The sequence below is a fragment of the Austrofundulus limnaeus genome, unplaced genomic scaffold (genome assembly GCF_001266775.1).
Source record: "Austrofundulus limnaeus strain Quisiro unplaced genomic scaffold, Austrofundulus_limnaeus-1.0 Scaffold1648, whole genome shotgun sequence".
Taxonomy (NCBI): Eukaryota; Metazoa; Chordata; class Actinopteri; order Cyprinodontiformes; family Rivulidae; genus Austrofundulus; species Austrofundulus limnaeus.
Genome location: NW_013954050.1, coordinates 1375 through 22418, shown reverse-complemented (window position 1 = coordinate 22418; position 21044 = coordinate 1375). Strand labels below are relative to the sequence as shown.

General features: G+C 42.4%; 1 protein-coding gene across 1 annotated transcript in view; it reads left to right on the top strand.

Annotated features, from left to right (window-relative positions):
- Nucleotides 1–8594, top strand: part of uacab (uveal autoantigen with coiled-coil domains and ankyrin repeats b) — a gene marked incomplete at its 5' end in the record, with an annotated part of 23565 nt that extends 14971 nt beyond the window's left edge. Inside the window, 4 exon segments of the mRNA XM_014033154.1 lie at nt 905–3604; nt 3739–3891; nt 4105–4170; nt 5913–8594. Coding sequence (XP_013888608.1) covers nt 905–3604; nt 3739–3891; nt 4105–4170; nt 5913–5984 — 2991 coding nt within the window.
- Between the last annotated feature and the right edge of the window lie 12450 nt (nt 8595–21044).

Genomic DNA, 21044 nt, shown 5'->3' with positions numbered 1-21044 from the left:
CGAAAACATTGGTGAATGCCACAAATTCTCCTAAATCACTCGTACGCACAACTTAAGAACAAATCTGTGCGTACGAACGGTTCTTGCATGAGGCCCATTGTGAGACAATTTAGGACCAATTTCAAATATTTTTATCACCTTTTTCTTGGCAGTATAACCTATTTCTGTACTATGTACTGAGCCAATTTAAAACCCATAACAAAAAGGTTTTCTAATCCAGTTTCCCTCCCCCTCCCAGTGTAATATAATCCTGGGGGGCTGCCAGTCCTTACTTGCCCCCCTGCCAGACTAAGCGTCGTTTTCTTATTTAGAGCCAGCACCAGCAGAGATTGTGACAACTGTAAAGGTTTAAGACCTAGCATTAGCGACGTAGCGCTCCACGACCACAACATTAGAAACTATACGGTGATGCTACCCCCATCATTAAAAACATTACTGCTTCACTCTGCTAAACTCTCCCCAGAGTTAGCAGTGCTACCACCAGCCTTAGCAAGTTCCCTGAGGGAAACACTGTATTACTTTAGCATGTGAGCTTGTGTTTTCTTACCTAATATGTTTGAGTGTAGTTTGAAAACGTACAAGTAAAAGAACTRGACCAAAACAGAACAAAACAAAACAAAACAAAAAAAACAATCAACCAAAATATCCATCAGAATCCAAAAACTTAAAAAGAACTTCAGAAATCCTTAAAAAACTGGTGCAAGGAAACACTTAAAACCTAAAAGTTAGGCCTCTTCAGATCAAAATAAAAAACYACCATCATCCAGAACTGCACTGAATATAATGTCAACTGTATATAAATATAATTCAAGCCCTAAATATTCTGTCCTACTAAATCAAATCAATGTTTTTATATGAAGATACTGTGTGTGTTAATTCAGTGTTTCTGTATTTTTTGTTACAGATTATCCAGAATTCTGCCGCGTCCAGACAATTCCAGAAGAGTCCGACTCAAATCAGCTGGGATCTCTCTGAATTGGAGGCACTTCGACGGGATCTTGAAGTGGTGAAGAGAAAGCAACAGGCAGCGGAGGAGGAGACGGCACAGCTTCAGGCTGCGCTGAGCCGTAAAACCCACGAGTGCCAGGAACTGGCTCAGAGCCGGGACGCCATCCAGAAACAGGCCGACCAGCAGATTCAGGACCTGGAGGACGCCTTGGGAGATGTCCAGAAGCGAATGCTGGACTCTGAGTGCAAGGTCAAGCAGCTGCAAGCTCACGTCGTGGCCGTGAAGGAACACTTGGGCGGCCAGGCTACAGAGGAGCTGCGCGCGCAGCTGCTCGACGTGAAGTCCAAATACGAGGGCGCTTCGGCTGAAGTGGGCCGCGTTCGCAACCGCCTCAAACAGAGCGAGAAGGCCTTGGAGGAGTACAAGAGCAGTGAGAGCCAGCTGGCAGCAGAAACAGAGCGGCTGCACCAGGAGCTGGAGGCTCTGACCGGTGAACGAGACGGACTCGCAGACACCCTCCTGCAGAAGGAGGCCCAGCTGAAGGAGGCCCAGAGTAAACAGGCCAGCACAGTGCCCGCCGAGAAGTTCGACAACATGAAGAACCTGCTGACCAACGCCGTGGACGAGAAGGAGCGGCAGCTGGCCGAGCTCAGGGAGGACTACGACCGCGTGCTGGAGGACATGGCCGAGCTCCACCGGAAGTTAGACGGTCCATCATCCCAGGGACCACCGGGGCTGATGTCCACCGAGGAGCATCAGAGGGCGGTGGCTGCTCTGGAAGAACAGAACGCCTCTCTGAAACGCACGCTGATGGACGTGACCAACCGGAGCAAGGCTCTCATTCAGGAGCTGGAGGAGAGCGAGGAGGACCGGGARGTGCTGCGAGAGCAGCTGGACGAGCTGAACAGCCGGATCACGAGCGAGTTCATCCCCGCGAAGGATCACGAGGAGATCGGGAAGAACATGGTGACCGCTCTGGAGGAGCTGGAGGACAAACTGGTGGAAGCCAGCGAACGTTATGGAAAAGCCGAGGCGCAGGTTCAGCAGCTCCAAACGGAACGAGCCTCGTCGCAGGAGACCGTGCGCAGCCTCAGAGACACCTGCGATGCACATCAGAGGGACAAGGACGCGCTGGAGACTCAGAACGCTGAACTGACAAAGAAACTTGAACTCCTGCAGAAGAGAGCCGAAGACGAAGAGAGAGAACGAGAGCAGCTGACTGCACAGAACCAGACTCTGGAACAGAACATGAGGGAGCAGTTTGTTCCCAAACAGCAGCACGAGCAGGTGAAGCTGGAGCTGAGCTCTGCCTTAGAAAGGGTGAAAGCAGACATGTTGAAGTTGGAGACCAAGGAGAAGGAAAGTGGGATGGAGCTGAAGAATGTGAATGAAGGAAAGGAGAAGTTGAAAGAGCAGCTGGAAAAAGTTATGTTGAAGATGAAGCACGAGTATATCAGCGTGGAAAAGCACCGAGCCGTCACGGACAAGCTGAGCGCCGCTGCAGTCCAGGCAGAAAACCGGGCGAACGAAGCTTCAGCGAAGCACGCTGTGACTCAGGAGGAGGTGGCTAAACTCACCGAAGAACTGCAAGCTCAGAAGAAAGAACTGGACACCATACAGGAGGCGATTCAGTCCAAGTTTGTCCCGCTGACAGCAGCTGAGGAGAAGGAGACCTCCTACAGCGCCCAGGTGAAGGAGCTGACAAACAAGCTGAGGGAAGTGGAGGAAAAATACAACACAGAGAGAACAGAAAAGGAGAACGTCAGGAAGGAAAAAGAGAATCTGGAGTCTGATTTGAAGTGTGTTCAGCAGAGACTGGACGAGGTTTTGACTCGCAGTGAAACGCACAATAAAGCAGAGGAAGAGTTTCATTCTAAATGTGAGGTTTTGACTCAGAAGARGGTCAACTTGGAGCAACAGCTCAAGGAGGTAACCCTTCAGAAAGATGGCCTTCAGGAGCAGAATGCTCTGTGCAACGCTCAGATCCAGAACCTCCAAGAACGCCTGAAATCAGAGCTGAGTCGGATAGCAACCTATGACACGGAGCTGCAAACCCTCCATGACGCCACGCAGCAAGCTCACACAGACTGCAAGAGAGCCAGAGAGGCCCAGCAGGAGGAGGCCCAGAGAGTCTGCGTCTTACAGAAAGAGCTCCAGGATCACAGCCGGGACCAGACCTCCCTGCTGCAGCGACATGCTGAGGCCAGCGCAGCTCTGGAGGCCGAGGTGGCGAAGCTTCGAGCGTCTCTACGTGAAGAGGAAGAGAGCAACGCTCAGAGGGCCGAGGACGTGTCCGCCCTGCAGTCTGAGCTGCTTCAGGCCACCCAGGCCCTCGAGGAGATCCGCTACAAGGAAGACCAAACGAACCGGCTGGAGAAGGAGAGGCAGCAGCTGGAGGAGGAGGCTGCCAGCCTGAGCAACAAGCTGCAGACGCTGGCAGAGGAGCGAGACGAGGCCCTRCTGGAGGCGAGGCGAGCCAGAGAGGGCGAGAGCAAGGCCAGGGCCGAGCTGGAGGCCGTCCAGGAGAAGGGCCGAGCTGTGGAGACGGAAATCAGGGAGCTGAAGGGAAGGTACGACCAGTCACTCAGTACCATCTGTGACCTSCAGAAGAGGATTCAGACATCAGCTCAGCAGACTGAAACCAAAGATAAGAAGGTACAAAAACACAACGTCCTCATTATTATTTAGTTTGGAACACGTCGTCCAACTCATTTTCACACACAACCTGTTTGTGTTACTGAAACTGTTTGTTCTGTGGCGTTTTCTAAATGTTCACGTGTGTGTTTCAGATCACAGAGTTGTTGACAGATGTGGAGCGGCTGAAGCAGGCGCTGAACGGTCTGTCCCAGCTGGCCTACACCAGCAGCGCACCAACTAAGAGACACACGCAGCAAATCGACACACTGCAAACCCAGATCAAGAGCCTACAGCAACAGCTGGCTGTGAGTGGAGGTTACACCGCCAGAATAAAAACTTCTGTTCAGTAAAACCACTGCTGATTCATGTTTGGTGATAAATGGGAGTGGTTTTATGAATGTACTGGTATTTGTAGGGTTTTTGTAGCACATGTTATGACAGAATTCAGCATTTACTTCAGTGTCTGCTGTTTGTGCTGAAACCATCGAGGTAAACATGTTTGTTTTCTCCTCTGTAAGGATGCTGAGAGGCAGCACAGAGAGGTGGTCTCAATTTATCGCACTCACCTCCTGAGTGCAGCACAGGTGAGTTCCTCCATTCATTCACTGACTGCTAATACAATACAAAACTTCAAAACTGTCCAAGACTCTACATCACTATGCAAAAGTCTTAAATCAGATCTCATTTCTTTATATTGAGTTTTTCATGAGTCATCGCTGCTGGTGGCTTTGATCAATATTTCTTAAGTTTTAATAGATTTTTGTTCAGATGTTTCATGTACTAAGCACACCAAGTCCCCTAAAAAAAGTGACTTTCAGAAATCAAAACCAGTTCYAAATAAGATAAAAGCCTGAATCCTTAGAAGTAACGTGTAAAGAAATTATAATTTATTTCAGACTCTTTGTGCAGTACTGTATGGTAACGGGTCATTCTGTGTCACATCTTGCAAGACGAAGAAACTTTTAGGCCAGCCTTTTCAGATTTTGATGAAACTTGGCATCATTGCCAATTGTGATCCCTCTGCACAGTGTCTTCTATTTTAGGTCAATCAGACCAGTGGTTCCAGTGATATGCCAGCCCTCATTACAAATTTGGAATCTTATCAAATTCCCTTTCCAATGACACCAAGTTTGTGAGAATTGACCCAGTAGTTCTTGAGATAATTGGGGTTGAAAATAGGCAGACGTGTCCATTTTTAACCAAACAAATCTGAGCATTTGAAGTCCCACATCGTTGGAACCACTGGTGTGTTTGACCTAAAATATGTGCTGAGGGATCACAGTTGACAAATATGATCCATCACATCGAAACGAGGATTAAGTCCAAAACTGGGATGTGGAGAAATAGGCAGATATAGGGGTTGGATTTAAACACGTGCAAAAATTGCATTTTGTCAAAATATAATGAATTAATGCTTTATCAATGTATCAGTTGAATGAACTGTCTGAAATATAATCCTAAAATTTTTTTGAAGCATTTTTTGAGCAGTAGAAACAAAAAAAAAACTGATTTTGAGGAAAAACACCTTAAAATTTAGAAATTTTCCCTGTGAGCTTGCAATGTTTTTGTTTCTTTCCAATTGGGAAATCTTAATATACAAATACTATTTGAGGTTTCCTTTTTATATTAACATCAAAAATTCCTCAATAAATTTACATAAAACTAGGATTCAGACCAAACAGTAATGTATTATTGAAACCAACAAGACAAATTAAGTCATATCTCTGGATAAGCTTATTATATCAGAATAATCCAYGTATCAAAATGTAGCTTTTAAAACCAGGAATCTGAAAATGTAATTAGGTTATTTTGACCAAATTTGACTTAATCCTCATTTCGATATGATGGGTCACAATGCTAATTTTCATTAAAATCTGAGACTGTTGGGTTAAACTTATTAAATGATTTGGTGTGGAATGTAGGCCTGTAACGATAACAAATTTTACTGGGCGATAAATTGTCTCAGAAAGGATTGCCATAAACAATAGTATTGTTGGAGACCTAATATAAATAAACTAATATATTGTTATAACCCCCCAGGAAGTGTACATTAAAAACAACTGTGGCAATCCCAAGGCATCACCAGCTGTATGCAGGCGTCAGAAAACTGGCCTGTTCACAGGCTCTCATTAGTTAGGAAACCATGTGRCTGGCAAATACCTGATGCCACAGACCACTGCTCTCTACGCTGAGAGTAGAAAAGAGGGAGACACAAGTTAATTTATCTTCCTCAATTTAATTTATCAAACGGTTAACTGATTTATTGTTTATCGTGGCGGGCCCAGTGGAACGACCCATTAGCATTAACACTCTTTGTGTCTCAAAGGGTCACATGGATGCGGACGTTCAGGCGGCCTTACTGCAGATCATCCGAATGAGACAAGAGTTCCTGTGTTAAAGCCTCAAAGCTGCTGCTGGCCCCTCTTCYTCCTCGTCATCCTCGTCACATCTTCCCACCACAGCTGCCTTCCTTTGACCCCTGAGACTGCGTAGTGTATGTGTGTGTGTGTTTGTGTGTGTGTGTGAACACATTCTCCCAAAAGGCTGTTCTAAATTTCTAAAATGTTCTCTTTTATTTTTGTAGTTTAGCTGCTCTTTGATTCTTTGATAGAAGACTAACTGCAGCTTTTAATGTGCTTCAGCAGAAACACAGGAAGTTYAATCTCAATTGACAATACTAACGACTCATTTTAAACTTAAAACAGTTTATTTCACTTTTGTAAAATCTTTTAGGAATGACTTTAAATAGTTTTTATTCAAGCAGCTCTGACCCATTATTTCAGTAATCTAGAAGTTATTGGAAACCTGGGTTCTTTTGTTGSGTCATAAATGATCGCAAATCATAAAAAACCTGGACGTGAACCCAAAGACCACTTTTCACATTCCCACTGACAGTCACCATCGATACAGAAAGGTCTCGTTTTTATTTAAATGCAGCGTTGCTCAGCTTTAAAGGACAAGTTCATATTTTTTTTATTGTGCACGGGCGCTGAAGTGCAGCAGCGGGTTCCAAAGTTAGGGTCGGGGGACTCCATTGTGAGTCATGAAACACTAAGTGTGGGGTCTTAAGATAATCTTAAGGAATCAAACTAAATGTAAAAACAAAATGATTCTAGGTAACTTTTTACAATTATTGTTACAAGAGATAAAAAAAGCTGTTGTACATTAAAAAATAAGTAAAATGGTTCAGTTATAACTTAGTTCTTGTTATATCCTYTTGGTTTGACTTCTCAGACACATTTCTGTATGTCAGCAACATTTGGTGCCTGGAAGTCWTTTATTTTGTGTCATTTTGGGAACTACTGAGTGAGAGGATGTGTATTTATTCCTCCTGACATTCTGACCCAGTAGAATCTGTAAAAACAACTTGACATGTTTGACTATTTATACAAGTAAAAATAATTTTAAATCGATGTATGATAAGGCTGTTAAACTGAAGAGACAAAGAACTAAATAATATTTACCTGAAGGAAAGCTTGCGGCTCTGTTTCAGATATGATGTCTTAAAATGTGGTTAATATAAATGTAAATGAATAAATTTATTTCAGTACACTGAATAAATGTTAATACTTTTAAAGTTTAGTGATGATGAGAAGTCAAGACACCCCTGAGCATCTGTATTTGTATACATGAAAGTCTATTTTTACTCATAGTTTTTATTGTGTTTCCTTGTGAAGCAGCAGGGAATTCACTGTTAAAAAAAGATTACATTAAAATCACTAACCTCAAGAAACACTTTAAAAATATATTAATTTGAACCCATTCTTCAGCAATGGAGTTCTTGTTTTCTCAGTTTACAGATTTGTGAATYAAGTATAAAAATCCCATTTAAAAAAAGTGAATTGGTCCTTTAAGCTTGTTCACGCAGTTAAACCATTTTCTGTGAATCAGGCCGTTTTTATGGCACATCTGTTTATCTTCTGGCGGTCCAAATTTGATGATTACCGGTACGAGTTCAATCCAAAGCTTACAACAGTGAGGACTTTTTGTTTTTAGAGAAGTCCAGCAGTTGGAGGTGGATTTGTAACGTTTGTGTCCCTCACAGTCAGGTTCCAGGAGTCTGGGCTCTGTTCATGCAGGGTTACAGTCAGTGGCCGTCTCTTGCCCTTTCCTAAAGTTTGCAGTGAAACGKCGTCTTCTGTTTTTCTTTTGTTTTTTTCTTCTTTTTTTTTTTTAACCAGAGTGTCCTCTAGTGGTGAGACTTGGCAGGCCAAGTTKATAGAAACTAAAACTCCCAGCGGCTCAGGAGTATTCAGCTGGTGTAGGAAGTTGTCAGCGCTCCATCCTTTTACTTAATTAACTACATATGAATAAAAAGAGGAAGAGATATTTTAAAACTAATTAGTTGGCCTCTTTGCACAGCCACATTAAACCTGTGAAGCTTGTCTGGAAACTGAATCCACGCAGCAGGGAGCTGGGCAGCTGTCCTGAAACAGTGTTTGTGTGCTCCTGAGCCGGCGTCGTGTGACTCCTGAGGGTGTTGTGTCGTGTTGTTGTGACCGTGGAGCAAGTCTCTTACATTGATATATATATTTTCATAGCTTTGTACTACTTTTGATTAGTTACAACAACGAGACAGAGTCTGATATTCAGCAGGTCTGGAATAAAAAAGCGTTCGGGGTAACGTTTTTTACCAAGAGGGACGACTTTTGTTAGGGACTAAAGAGATCCGTTTATTTACACAGATAACCTCTCCTCCTAACAGGTAGTTTCTTTGAAGCACTCCTCCTCCTGTCCTCACCTTCCAAAATACATCCTTAAAAAAATCAGTTTGTTCTACAGATTTATGGGATTAACGCTAATGTTTTGGAAAATCCTCCCTGTTTTTTTTCTTCAAATCTACAAAGTGAGTCTGTTCAAATCTCTCTAAAGATCTGTACTGTTTAACCAGTGTGTTGAAACTGGATGTCATCTTTGGTAACAAGTTCTGTTTCTTTTTCTTTTTTRRTTTTTTTTTTTTTTTTGATCAGTCAAACACATCAATAAAAGTGCCTAACATAGAACACTACAGTGCTGTCTGTGTGTGTTTTTGTGTTTCCGACACAGTTTGAACAGTTGCAGTGATTTAATTGAACAGATTTTTGTGGGATTTGCTTTAGTTCTCACGGCTGACACAATCTGAAGAAACCACTTAAGTTTTGCTCATTTAGTCTGGAATAATCAGTGAAACTACAACATAGGTGCTGCTAACTGTGTTCCTTTTTTTTTCTTTTTTTTTCCTTTTCTTTGTGGCAGCTGCTCAGTTCATGTGTTTTCACTTTAAGTCCAATCAACCCAGGAATGAAAGCAAGTAGCTCTCTGGCACACGGCGCACACTTTTATCTTAAAGCCTGTGCTGATTTGTCTGTTTCTTCCTCCTTTTTTTCTTTTTCCCCTCAGATTTATTTTTCATTAAAGCTGGTCTCAGTGGATGCTGAGAGCAGAGGTCAGGCCTGCGTCGGTTATCTCACGTTCATGGCGAGCACAGGGAGGAGGGAGTTGGGAGTATTTCCTCTTTAAAAACAATGCGGTTGAATAAAGCCTTTGAAAATAATCAACGATGTCTAATACTGAAAATAAAACAGCCGGGCTGAGAGCTAATCCATCTGCTCAGACGTTCACCCTCTAATTGATGCAAGGCTTGCCCTGGGTTTGATTTCTTCCTGGTTTTAAGTTGCAGCTCTCCTCCTCCTCCTCCTCCTCCCTCACTTTTATGAGTCCTTTTTTTTTTTTTGTGGTCTGCTTTGAATAAGCTGTTCTCAGCAGTTATGGCAAATACATTTCAATCTGTTAGTAGAAATCTCTTTAATCTTATTTCCAATGTCTTAATCAGTCCCATACCTCCAATTGTGGTTGTTTGGTTAACCATTCTAACCGCCTTCCTCCACCACAAAAAGTATGTATACATAAAAAAACTCCATCTTTATAAAATTTGTCGTCCTGAGAAGGATCTGACAGTGTTTACGTTGGAACGGGGCCCGGCCCTCCGCTGCCTGCGTCGTAGCCAGGCGGGTGGTTGCACATCAGACACACACCCACATGTTTGTACAGTTTCCTCTGAGCTGTCACGGACGTTTGGTTATCTCACGCAGCAGTCGTTCACCTCCGTGGCTGCTCTGCTTCTCTCTCCTCTCCATGCTTGTTCCCTGGAGGAGACACCCAGAGGTCCTCTCTGTATGGTCTCAATCCTGAGACCTTTTCTTGTCGGGACTACTCTAATCCAGGCTGAGCAGCCAGCGCAGCAGAATATTTGAGCTTTTATTGTCCAACCTGCAGGGTTCACCTCATTTTAGTACAGCTCCGGTCCTAAATGGAGCTTTGACAAAGAACAGGCTTCGGGATCTGATAACCTCTCTTCGTCAACAGATGGTTTTCATTCTCAGAGCTGTTTTTCATCACTAAAAGGGAGTTTAGATGTGTTTTTTTGCAGCTTTATCTTAAACCAAATAAGTTTTCATACAAGCCTGTTCATATATTACACTTTCCTCCTTAATATCTGTAAACACACATAAAAGTTTAAGGTTGGTGTGCTGCATGTCGTGTCAAACTCAAGGCCCGTGGGCCAGATGTGGCCTGCCACYGCATTTAATGTGGCCTGCGAGAGCGTCAAAGATGTATTAATGCCTAAAAACAAGCGTATGCAGCAACATCTCCCATTTCACTGCATTTTCAAAGGCTACCTTTGTTGTGCCCCAGTTGTACTGGAGGTGTCAATTTAAACTGGAACGCAACTCGGGTGAAAATTCAGTCAAAAAGTGGGAGAGTTCAGAATTCAAGATGGCAGCTACTCTCTACAACCCGWCAGTTAGTAAAACTTTCTTACGTTTACTTTTAATAGTATGTCTGTATTATTTATTTCACATTTAGTCAGCCGTACACGTAGTACTTTTCAGTGTTTATAAAAGGACGAGTTAAAACACTTTCTATGCAGGAAATACCATGTAGAGCTCAGTTATTGTTTGTAAGCCGTGCTCAGCTGGTGCAACAAAACGATGAATGTGACGTTTCCTGTTTAGTTGAAGTTAAACGTGAAACGTTAAAGTTATTTACAACTGGCCCTTTGAGGACCACCATAATGCACGCTCATGTGGCCCWCAGTGAAAATAATTTTGGGCTCCAAATATTTTATCAGATAAACTGATAAACAAACAATAGATAAACAAATTGAACAAGTGAAGGAACTGAAGTTACACTTGTTTACACAATATCCTGGTCCACACATATTTAATRGACAGTATCTAATGCAGGGGTGCCCAACCTTTTTATCAATGGGGCCAAAATGAAAATCTACCCAAGGTTTGCAGCTAAATGCAACAATTTAATACATGAAATACGTACAAATATTACTGTTTCAGTAAAGTCCTTTTTTCATGACTAGGCTAGCAGCTAGTTCGGCGATCATTCGTTTTTTTTTTTTTTTGCTTGTTTTCAGCCCGTGCACTTAGAGAAAGTTTGACGTGCACTCAGGCAGCAAAGGCTAATGGGACATTTGTAGTTTTATAAAGTGTGAAAATCTACATGTGTGCTTAAACCTAATCTAAATGTCTCCTATAGTTACTTGTATTACATGTTTAATCTTAATATACTATAATTCAAAGAAAAAGTCAGCACTGTGAGTGAAAGTGGTGGGGCCAAATCAAATGGCTTGATGGGCCAAATTTGGCCCGCAGGCCRRGCTTTAGGCACCTCTGATCTAATGAGTGTAACACCCATCTTATGTCTCCTAGAATAAGGAAATTGGTATTAGTCTATAGTTTTGTGTCACTTTGACTGTTGCTCAGCTGTTTGTTCTTGTGGTTCAAACAAATCTGGACAAACTGCAAATAGTTCAAAATAAATCTGAAAGATTAGCACTTGGTTGTAATTTTAGACCTAATGTTAATTTTATGTATCAAAGCCTGTCATGGCTAAAGGTCAAAGACYGACTTGTATAAAATTAGGATTTCACACAAACATTTTGACCTTTTCTCTCAGTTATTACCCAGACATGGTTTTAATACAACACAAGCCTCTGTTCCTGCCGTCACACTACCTCTGCCCAGAACTAATGCACTATGGTTATGTAGAGAGCCAGTTCTGGAACTTGTTGCCTTCAGAAACAACATTTTTTGAGAATCATAATAAATTCAAAATGAAAAAAATATTTAATTCATTCAATGAAGTCAATGAATTGAGTGTTTCCTCTCTGCCTTTGCGTTTTGTATTATTTTGACGTTTGACCTGGTTTTTGTTTTTGAAGAGTTGACGTTGGTTGTCTTTGGAGGATTTTGCCGGCRGTTCTGCTTTGTGGTCATAGTGACCGATTTGTTATAATATGTTTTTATTTTTTGTTGGACCTCAGGGAAAGGGGCTAATGGGGATCCATATAAATAAAAAAATAAATGGAGGTACAAAAAAAGCACGTTACCCTGACCTTGGCAGTTACAAATTAGTAGTTATCAGTCACCACTGGCTAAAACAGCATACAGCTAATAACACCTTCCAATTACATGCTAACCTTTCCTCCTTCCCGTTCCTTTCGTCTCTCATCCTTCCTTCCTGGTTGACCTCACAGGTCAGGTCAGCTGCCATATTTGTCTCCCCTGTGTAATTGCAAACTATTTCTCTGCCACTAAAAGGCTATTAGGTGGAGCTGGTCGGGGCAGCCAACACGAGGCCGGGGGCCCTGCTTTCTTTTTTTCATTAGTCCCCTGAGGAACAGGACTCCTCCTGGCCCCAGGCCGAGACAGGCGGGCCCCTTTAATGTTTTTTTTTTTTTTTTTTTTTTTTTTTTGCGGAGCTCCAAAGCACTTTGTTGCCTCAATAAAGTTCATTTATGGGATAATAAGGCTCTGGAGGACACATGGTGCTGATTTGAGCAGAATGGTTTCAACATGGCTCACATTCTCCCTCTCTCTCTCTCTCACCGCCAGGTCTCCATTTCTTTCTTTGATTTTCATCTTGTTTCTGTTTCTTTCCTCCACTTCTCACCTTTCCGTGGCTCCTCACCTCCCATCCCTCTGCACTCGTCATCCGCCGTCATTTATTTTTCCTGCCCTCCCAACACTGCTGGCGGTGCAGCGGCAGGATCCTGATTTGACCTGGGATTTTTGCGCACACACCTGGGATTGAGTAGCAGCGAGGAGGGCGCGGGGTGGGTGAGGGGGGAGGCCTCTCATTCTCAAAGATTTATCCCAGGACTTTGAGTGGTCTATGAGGGGAAAAAGAGGCGATCAGAGGAATGAAAACCAGCAAACCCCCAACCGCTGGCAGAAGCATTGGGCTTTGCATGCCAGCACCACGCCAGAATCAAGAGCCTGGGACTTCAGCTGAACGGAGAGTGTGGAAGTAAATGGATGAAATCCATGTGTGGAAACCGTGTGGATGGGTTAACAGACACAGATTAGAACCAGGCTAGCAGCTCCTTTGCTTGTTGGCCACCTCTCCCTGAAACCCAGTGCACCACACAGCCCTGCACGCTAACCAGTTTCATCCCTTCTCCTTGTTTTTCTTTTCCCCTCATTAGTCGATGGTTAACCACTAATGCTTTGCGTATCTGCTCAACTTCTCTTCCTTCCATCATCGGCCCAGCCAGGAACAGATGGGGGCCCAAACCGCCACGTATCCCTCTCTGTTCTGATTTCCATCGTTCCCACCACTTCTCTGACAATAATCTCTCCCTCTGAAACAGAAAATCACCTCGGTTCTGCATGTCTGCTTGTGGTAAAACACAAGAGACGGTGTGTGTGGTTTAATAGGATAAGGCTTTTGGGGTTGTGGGGAGCTTGGAAACGTGGATCTGGCTGCTTCAGTCGTCTCAGAGACGCAGGTTCAGACCTGAGGGTGTTATTTTGATCCTGTTAGCCTGTGTTTGGAGGACTGAATGAAAAGCTGCGGGTCTGTGTGACCTGCTGATGCTGATTGCATGCAGTCTGGAAGACGGTTCATTTTCAGCGGTGTTGTGGTTTGGATCATTGTTTAAATCTGTTTGGCTGATACAAAGTCGTACTACGTGTAAAGTCCTCTGTTTCGGTACATATTGGGTTTTTGATATGGAAAATTGAGTCGATATGTCAGATTTGAGGCATTTTGTCAGCTAAAAGATCCACCACAGAGCCAGAACAAAGTTACTTATGCCAAACCTAATTTCTGTTTTACAAAACAAAAAAAGCTTTAAATGTTTTTGAAACAAGGCTCATTGATCCATCAACTCCAAACAGCATCTCTGTTTAAAAAGCAAAACACTCAAAAAAACAGATTATTGGATTTACTRAACCAAGTTATGGCAACAATTTACACTCAAATGACCTGAGTTAACGTGAAGTCACAGTTCAGTTCAATTCAATTCAATTCAAAATACTTTATTGATCCCAAAGTGAAATTAAAATGTGAAAGAGTTCCAGGTCTCTGTTAGTGGGTCAGTCCAGACTGACAACACGTCTATTTTCCCTGGCCTTCAACACTAGCTAAAAATAAATTAATAAATTATTTAAAAACATAAAAAGGGAACATTAGAACTTAATTCAGTTAGAGTTTTTGGAAAATTACTGCAACTGAAATTAAGTACGTCTTGGTTTTTCTTCGTATTATTATTTTTTGGTATTTTCTGCAGATTTTATTGATTTTATCTTTTTTGTTTGTTTTGTTTTATTAAAACTTAGCTTTATTTTAAATTTTGTTTTGTTTAATGTGATGTGATTGTTTTGAAGCACTTTGGTCAACTGACATTCTAAATGTGCTTTATAAATAAACTTTGAATTGAATTGAATTGAATTGAATGGAAAAAAAATAACCGGAACGACTCCTCCAAGTCAGATTTCTGACTCAGAAAATCTGAGATTTCTTATCAGCTCCAGCTTCAAAGTCCAAAAATATCTCGCYCCTACAAAGTGATCGCTGCAGTAATAATCTGTTTATTTGTACTTTTGCCTGTTTTTATCTCATAATCTATGGTGACCCAAATGGGAGGAGAGCCCAAACAATAACAACAATATGCAATTTATATTCTATTTTCATATTATATTCACATTTTATTCTGTTCATGGGAAAATGCTGCAACTTTAACAAACCTAATGATTTATTCATGACAAAAAAAAAAAAACATAGGCTTCTTTTTTAACAAGACAAAATATAACAGTTTCCTGTTCTTGACCTTCAGGTTTTTTTGAAGTGCCCACACTGAGACTAATTCATGGCCCCGCTCATTTTTTWAATTTCTTGCCTTTCGTCCAACAAGAGTCATGTTTGTTTTGCAGTGAACTGATGAGCATTAACTGGTTCAGAGGGTTACTTTCCTCCACTGAGCTGAGGTTTCAGTAGCTGAGAGGGTCAGAAGGTCAAACACTCAAAAACAGCCCTGGTGTTTGAGCCGTGGTTTCAGCTGCTGAGTTATTGTGACACTAAATCGTTCAGATTAACTCTGCCAGAGTTTACAGGACCGAGTCAGAGATGTCTCCTCTAACTCCACACAGAAGAAGAAACATTTTACTTTGAGCTGGAGTTCACAAGATGTAAAACAGTCTATAAAAACAGAAAACAGCATTCATTATTTTCTCTTAACATTTGGGAACATTTAGCTCTGAAAAACAGGAAAACTCAAAGCCAACTTTGCTAAATTAAGAATTAAGAGGACTCATTGTTTTTATGTCTATCCAAATGTTGATTACAACTGAAAAGGTCCCATTAAAATCTGAGCAAAGCAGAAAATAATGTGTTGAACATGTTTTTTTTATTGGGCACAGAACAACATGTTATTAATCAACCAAATTTAAACTTTGAAAAACATGTAAAACTGAAGCCCTMTTTATCTGATCAGAAACTTCACTGATTTTACAAAGCTGTAAATAAACATGAAAAACAAGTTTACAAGGATGTTGCTGTTGTTGAATCCATTGTTGTTTCTATYTCAGACAGGGTTGCCAGATAGGAAATGATGAACTATTATTGTTTTAAAATTCTTGTATTTTGACCCAAACTATGTGCTGCTAAATTACACCAATACACCCCGCCCTGCCATTTTGTATGTAAACAGACTCATAAAGGAAAGCTCAGATTTATTTTCAAAACCTCAACTTCAAATTTATTTTACATCTAAGAGCCATTCTTTAAGGAAGTTTGCCCCTTTCTTGTCTTCCCCCTCCCACTGGACTGCTTCGAAGCAGACCCCTCTTACCACCACCTTACTACGGATAATTTGTGAAACTTGTGAGTTTCTGAAGTTCAGTACACAGGTAAACGTACGGAGGGTTGACATGTAAGAACATGTCCGCAAAAAAAGCAGCAGGAGTTTGTCCCTAAATTATTTTACAGAAAAGTGATTACCATGTATCTGGCAACACTGATGCCATGTCAGCTGGAGTTTCAGTCCATGCAGGCAGTTACAGGGCCTAAATATAAAACACTAACAAGTCAAAGCTACATTTGAAAACAGTACCAAATAACATTGACTGTCCAGACAACATGCAGCTGAGATGTTGACGGGATTCGAAGACCGACAAGGGAGACGTCAGTCCAGCCGTGACCAGATGTTGCAGAGACTTTAAGAAAGGACCTWGGGAAAACGATGAGGTGAGTTTCAGCATCTGATTATTACTCCAGTAATGTAGAATGTGTGACAACARGCACACACTGATCAGTCACGGAGCAGCCGCACCTGCAACGAACCTCCACAAAATTACTCCAGTTGTTTGTTCGTTTTGTTTTTAAGGATGTTTTTCCCTGAGCTTTATTTTTATCTCCACACCTGGAATAAGCAGGACTTCATACGTACACACATCACAGGTACGGGTAGTTTAAGTGAACGCTCATAAAATGAGATTTGCTRGATTGTTTTGTGATAAAACAGAGAGAACTACATGTTAGTAGGTGAAGTGGCTGGCATGCTCGAGGAGCAACGTGCAGCAATTTAWCTGTCTGATGAGATGATCAGAGGCTTTAAAGTGAAGCTCCATAATGAATCAACATTGGTCTGGTTTTCCTCAGATTCTGACAAGCTGCTTTAGGGAAACAAATAAATGATGAAGGTCGTCCTGCAGTATCCTCGTTCCATCCCTGACTGTAACTTTTTTGAAATTTAGGCAGGAAAAAAAACGTTTTTTTCATTTTCAGAACCCTGCTGTGAATCATCCATATTTAATTAATCCTGCTTTGTTCTCATTGACAATCCTAATAAGCTGCACTAAAAAGTATTTGTACTCTCTTGGCAGGATGTTAAAATATTCATGTCTTGACCTAGCCTCTACCATCTCTGTCTTTGAGCTTTGATGCAGATTTCAGGTGACTGGAGGATTCGGGCCTTCGTGGCTTCTAATCTACGGAGAAATGTTCACCTGATTAGAGGCGTTTGGCCGCTGAGGTGTGTGTGTGTTTGATGGAGATGAGAGGGTGTTCCTGCAGGTTGAGTGTGTGTTCAAGCACGCAGGCGTCTTACAGACCGTACTTTCATGGCCTCACTTCAGAGAGTTTTCTCTGGCAAAATGCGCTGCCCTTGGTGAGACCAAAGGGAAATATTTATAAATCATCCGCACAACAAATATTGAAGCCGACCTGCGAGGGCGAAGCTATTCCACAGATACCCTCGCCAGAAATGTGCAAATATGCCTCCAAAGTCTGCCTGCTGACCCACACCAGGTCTCTGGAACCATGTTTCTGACCCACTTAGCTGACTTGTATATCGCACACTCACCACTCTGACCTATTAATACCAACATGCTCCCTGGAGACACTGAACTGCTGCTTGCTGTAAGATCTAATGCAAACATCTGGTACTCCAGTGATGAAACAACTACCAGCTTCCCGCCTCAGGAGTGTTTTTTTTCCCCCCAACCATCTGCTTTGTGTTGTTTTTGTTGTCGCTGTCACGTTCACTTCATTTGATTGTCAGTATAAAGTTAACGCGAGCGCCGCAGCAGATTAATACAACTTTAGGAGGCTGATTGTTGATTTTATTTCATACCGTGTCTCGGGGTTAAAAAGACAGTTTAGGCGGATTCTGGTGCTCTTCAATCAGTTTGTAGTGACTACTGAGCTAAATAAAACAAACTGGTTTCTGTTGAGRTAGAAAATCCTAACTGGTAAAACATCACCTACACCCGTTTGATACTCAATATCAACATTCARTCTTCACTCCAGCAGCTACATTAACCTGTATATTAACCTCTATATCTAAAGCCCCTGATGATCATTATTTCAGTTTTCTGCTGCTAATGATTGGAACCATCTGAAACAAGCCCTATGACTTCCTTCTTTTCCCCCCATTAGTATCATTTAAAAACAGAGAGAGCATTACTTGATCGTCATTAAACACAAATGGACAAAACTTCATTTAATGAAAGAAAACCCACAATGGTCACAGAAAAACTAGAATCTGACAAAAGTATTCATAAATAAAAATGCTGTGAAAATGAACAAATGAAAGTCAGACATTACTTTTCAACCATGCTTCAACAGAAAAAAAAAAATGAAAAATCAAACTAATGAACTAGGCCTGGACAGAAATGATGGTTCCCTTAACTTAATATTTTGTTGCACAACCATTTGAGACAATCACTGCAATCAAACYATTCCTGTAACTGTCAATGAGACTCCTGCAGCTCTCAGCAGGTATTTTGTTCAACTCCTCATGAACAAACTGCTCCASTTGTCTCAGGTTTGGGTATCTTTTCTGGACGACATGTTTCAGCTGCTTCCAAAGATGCTCAACAGGATTTAGGTCAGGGTTCATAGAAGACCACTTCAGATTAGTCCAGTGTTTTCCTCTTAGCCATTCTTGGGTGTTTTTAGCTGTTTTGGGTCATTATCCTGTTAAGATCCATGAGCTGTAACTGAAACCAAGCTTTCTGACACTGGGCAGCACTTTTCTCTCTAAAACCCTTGATAGTCTTGATGTTTCATTGTACCCTGCACAGATTCAAGACCCCCTGTGCCAGATGCAGCAAAGCTGCACCAGAACATAACAGAGCCTCCTCCATGTTAGGACTGTCTCCCAGAAGCTTTGTGGCTTGTCAACATGTAGTTTGGCAAATTCCAGTTGGGCTTTCTTATGATTTGGTGTCCTCCTTGGCCGTCTCCCATTAAGTCCACTTTGGCTCAAATAAGGACAGATGGTGTGATCTGACATTCATGTTCCTTGATGTTGAAGTTCACCTTTAATTTCTTTAGAAGTTTTTGGGCCTCTTTTGTTACCATTTGTAATATCTGTCTCTTTGATTTGTCATCAATTTTCCTCCTGCGGCCACGTCCAGGGAGGTTGATTACAGTCCCACGGATCTTAAACTTCTGAATAATTTGTGCAACTGTAGCCACAGAAACATCAAGCTGCTTGGAGATGGTCTTATAACTAATGATGTGTCCTTCTGTGTCGAGGTTTCGAAGCATGTGCCGAGTAATAGAGCAGGATTTTTGAGGAGCGTGTATCAAGGTTTGTGTTGATGATGCTTGAAGTGAAGTTCAAAGCCTCGCTGGCGGGTCGTACCACACGACTGATTGCCTGTATGCGCGAGATTCAAAAGAGGCAGCAAATGCTGCTGAATCTCCATCCATCCATCCATCCATCCATTTTCTTCCGCCTATCCGGGGTCGGGTCGCGGGGGCAGCAGCTTCAGAAGGGAGGCCCAGACCTCCCTCTCCCCAGCCACTTCTTCCAGCTCCTGCGGGGGAACTCCAAGGCGTTCCCAGGCCAGCCGAGAGACATAGTCCCTCCAGCYTGTCCTGGGTCTTCCTTGGGGCCTCCTCCCTGTGGGACGTGCCCGGAATACCTCACCAGGGAGGCGTCCAGGAGGCATCCTTACCAGATGCCCAAGCCACCTCAACTGGCTCCTCTCGACGTGGAGGAGCAGCGGCTCTACTCTGAGTCCCTCCCGGATGACCGAGCTTCTCACCCTATCTCTAAAGGGAGAGCCCAGCCACCCTGCGGAGGAAACCCATTTCGGCCGCTTGTATCCGGGACCTCGTTCTTTCGGTCATGACCCAAAGCTCATGACCATAGATGAGGGTAGGGACGTAGATCGACCGGTAAATCGAGAGCTTCGCTTTCTGACTCAGCTCTCTCTTCACCACGACGGACCGGTACAGCGCCCGCTTTACAGCAGACGCTGCGCCAATCCGCCTGTCGATCTCCGCGAACCGCTCCAGCGAGAGCTGCAGATCTCGTTCCGATGAAGCCAACAGGACCACATCATCCGCAAAAAGCAGAGATGCYATCCTAAGGCCACCAAAACGGATCCCCTCAACACCTCGGCTGCGCCTAGAAATTCTGTCCATGAAAGTAATGAACAGAATCGGTGACAAAGGGCAYCCTTGGTGGAGCCCAACTCTCACTGGAAACGAGCCCGACTTACTGCCGGCAATGTGGACCAGACTCTGACACCGGTCGTACAAGGACCTGACAGCCCGTATCAAGTGGCCCGGTACCCCATACTCCCGGAGAACCCCCCACAAGGCCCCCCTTGGGACACGGTCGAACGCCTTCTCCAAGTCCACAAAACACATGTAGACAGGTTGGGCGAACTCCTGAATCTCCTGTAACATTACGTTGTAATGAAATTGTATTGTGTACATTTAAGTTATTCAGCTGATCGACTTTTTGTCCGATGGAACCAGCAAGGAAGAGGAAATTTCCTCCAGTTTCCTGATAATGATAATAATAATGTATGCATATAGTAATAAAACATTGCTGATAATAACTATCAAAATATCAAAAACTGGATCATGTGTTCTGATTTTTTTTGTTTGTTTCTGGTGTCTTAAAAAGGTGAAGTGTCTGTTGTGTTCAAAAGAACTTGGATACAACAGACACCTCATGTATTTAAAAAGACAAACCATTTGGATAATAGTACAATAGAAAAGTTAATAATAATTAATAAGATTTTTTCTTTTCTGCTGCCTTTCATTTTATTTCTGACTTATTGTGTATACCATTTATATTTTTTAATAAAAATGAATAAATTTACTTTTTAAAAAGTTGTTTTTAAGTTCAAACTAATAAAAATGTGTCTCCAGTATCACCAGCACCGTCTCAAAACCACACAAGCACGTTCACATCAATATCTTTCTCCATGCACTTTCCTTTTTGAACCAGTCATTCTGTCAAATGATCAATGATGATTCTATGATCAAGAGAGATTAAAATTATATTCAAATCAAATTTAGACTTTATTTATGGTCATCATAAACACACACATACATTTTCCTTAAACAAGTCACGTCATTATAAACTAGTTCACACTTATTGTCCACTTGATGGTGCGGCAGAGCAAATGAAGCATGACGATGCTTCGACTCGTGTGGACCAGTTGGATGGAAAGCTTCAATGCATAATGAAGCTTCATCTCACCATCACTACTTATAACCTTTACCTTTAACATGCTTGTCTATATTTTTCTTTCTAATCTGCTGAGACAACACTTACCTTCTTCTTCTTCTTCTTCTTTTGAATTAATGGCGGATCGCAAACAACTTTTAGGTGCATACCGCCACCTACTGTGCATGAGTGTGTAACCTC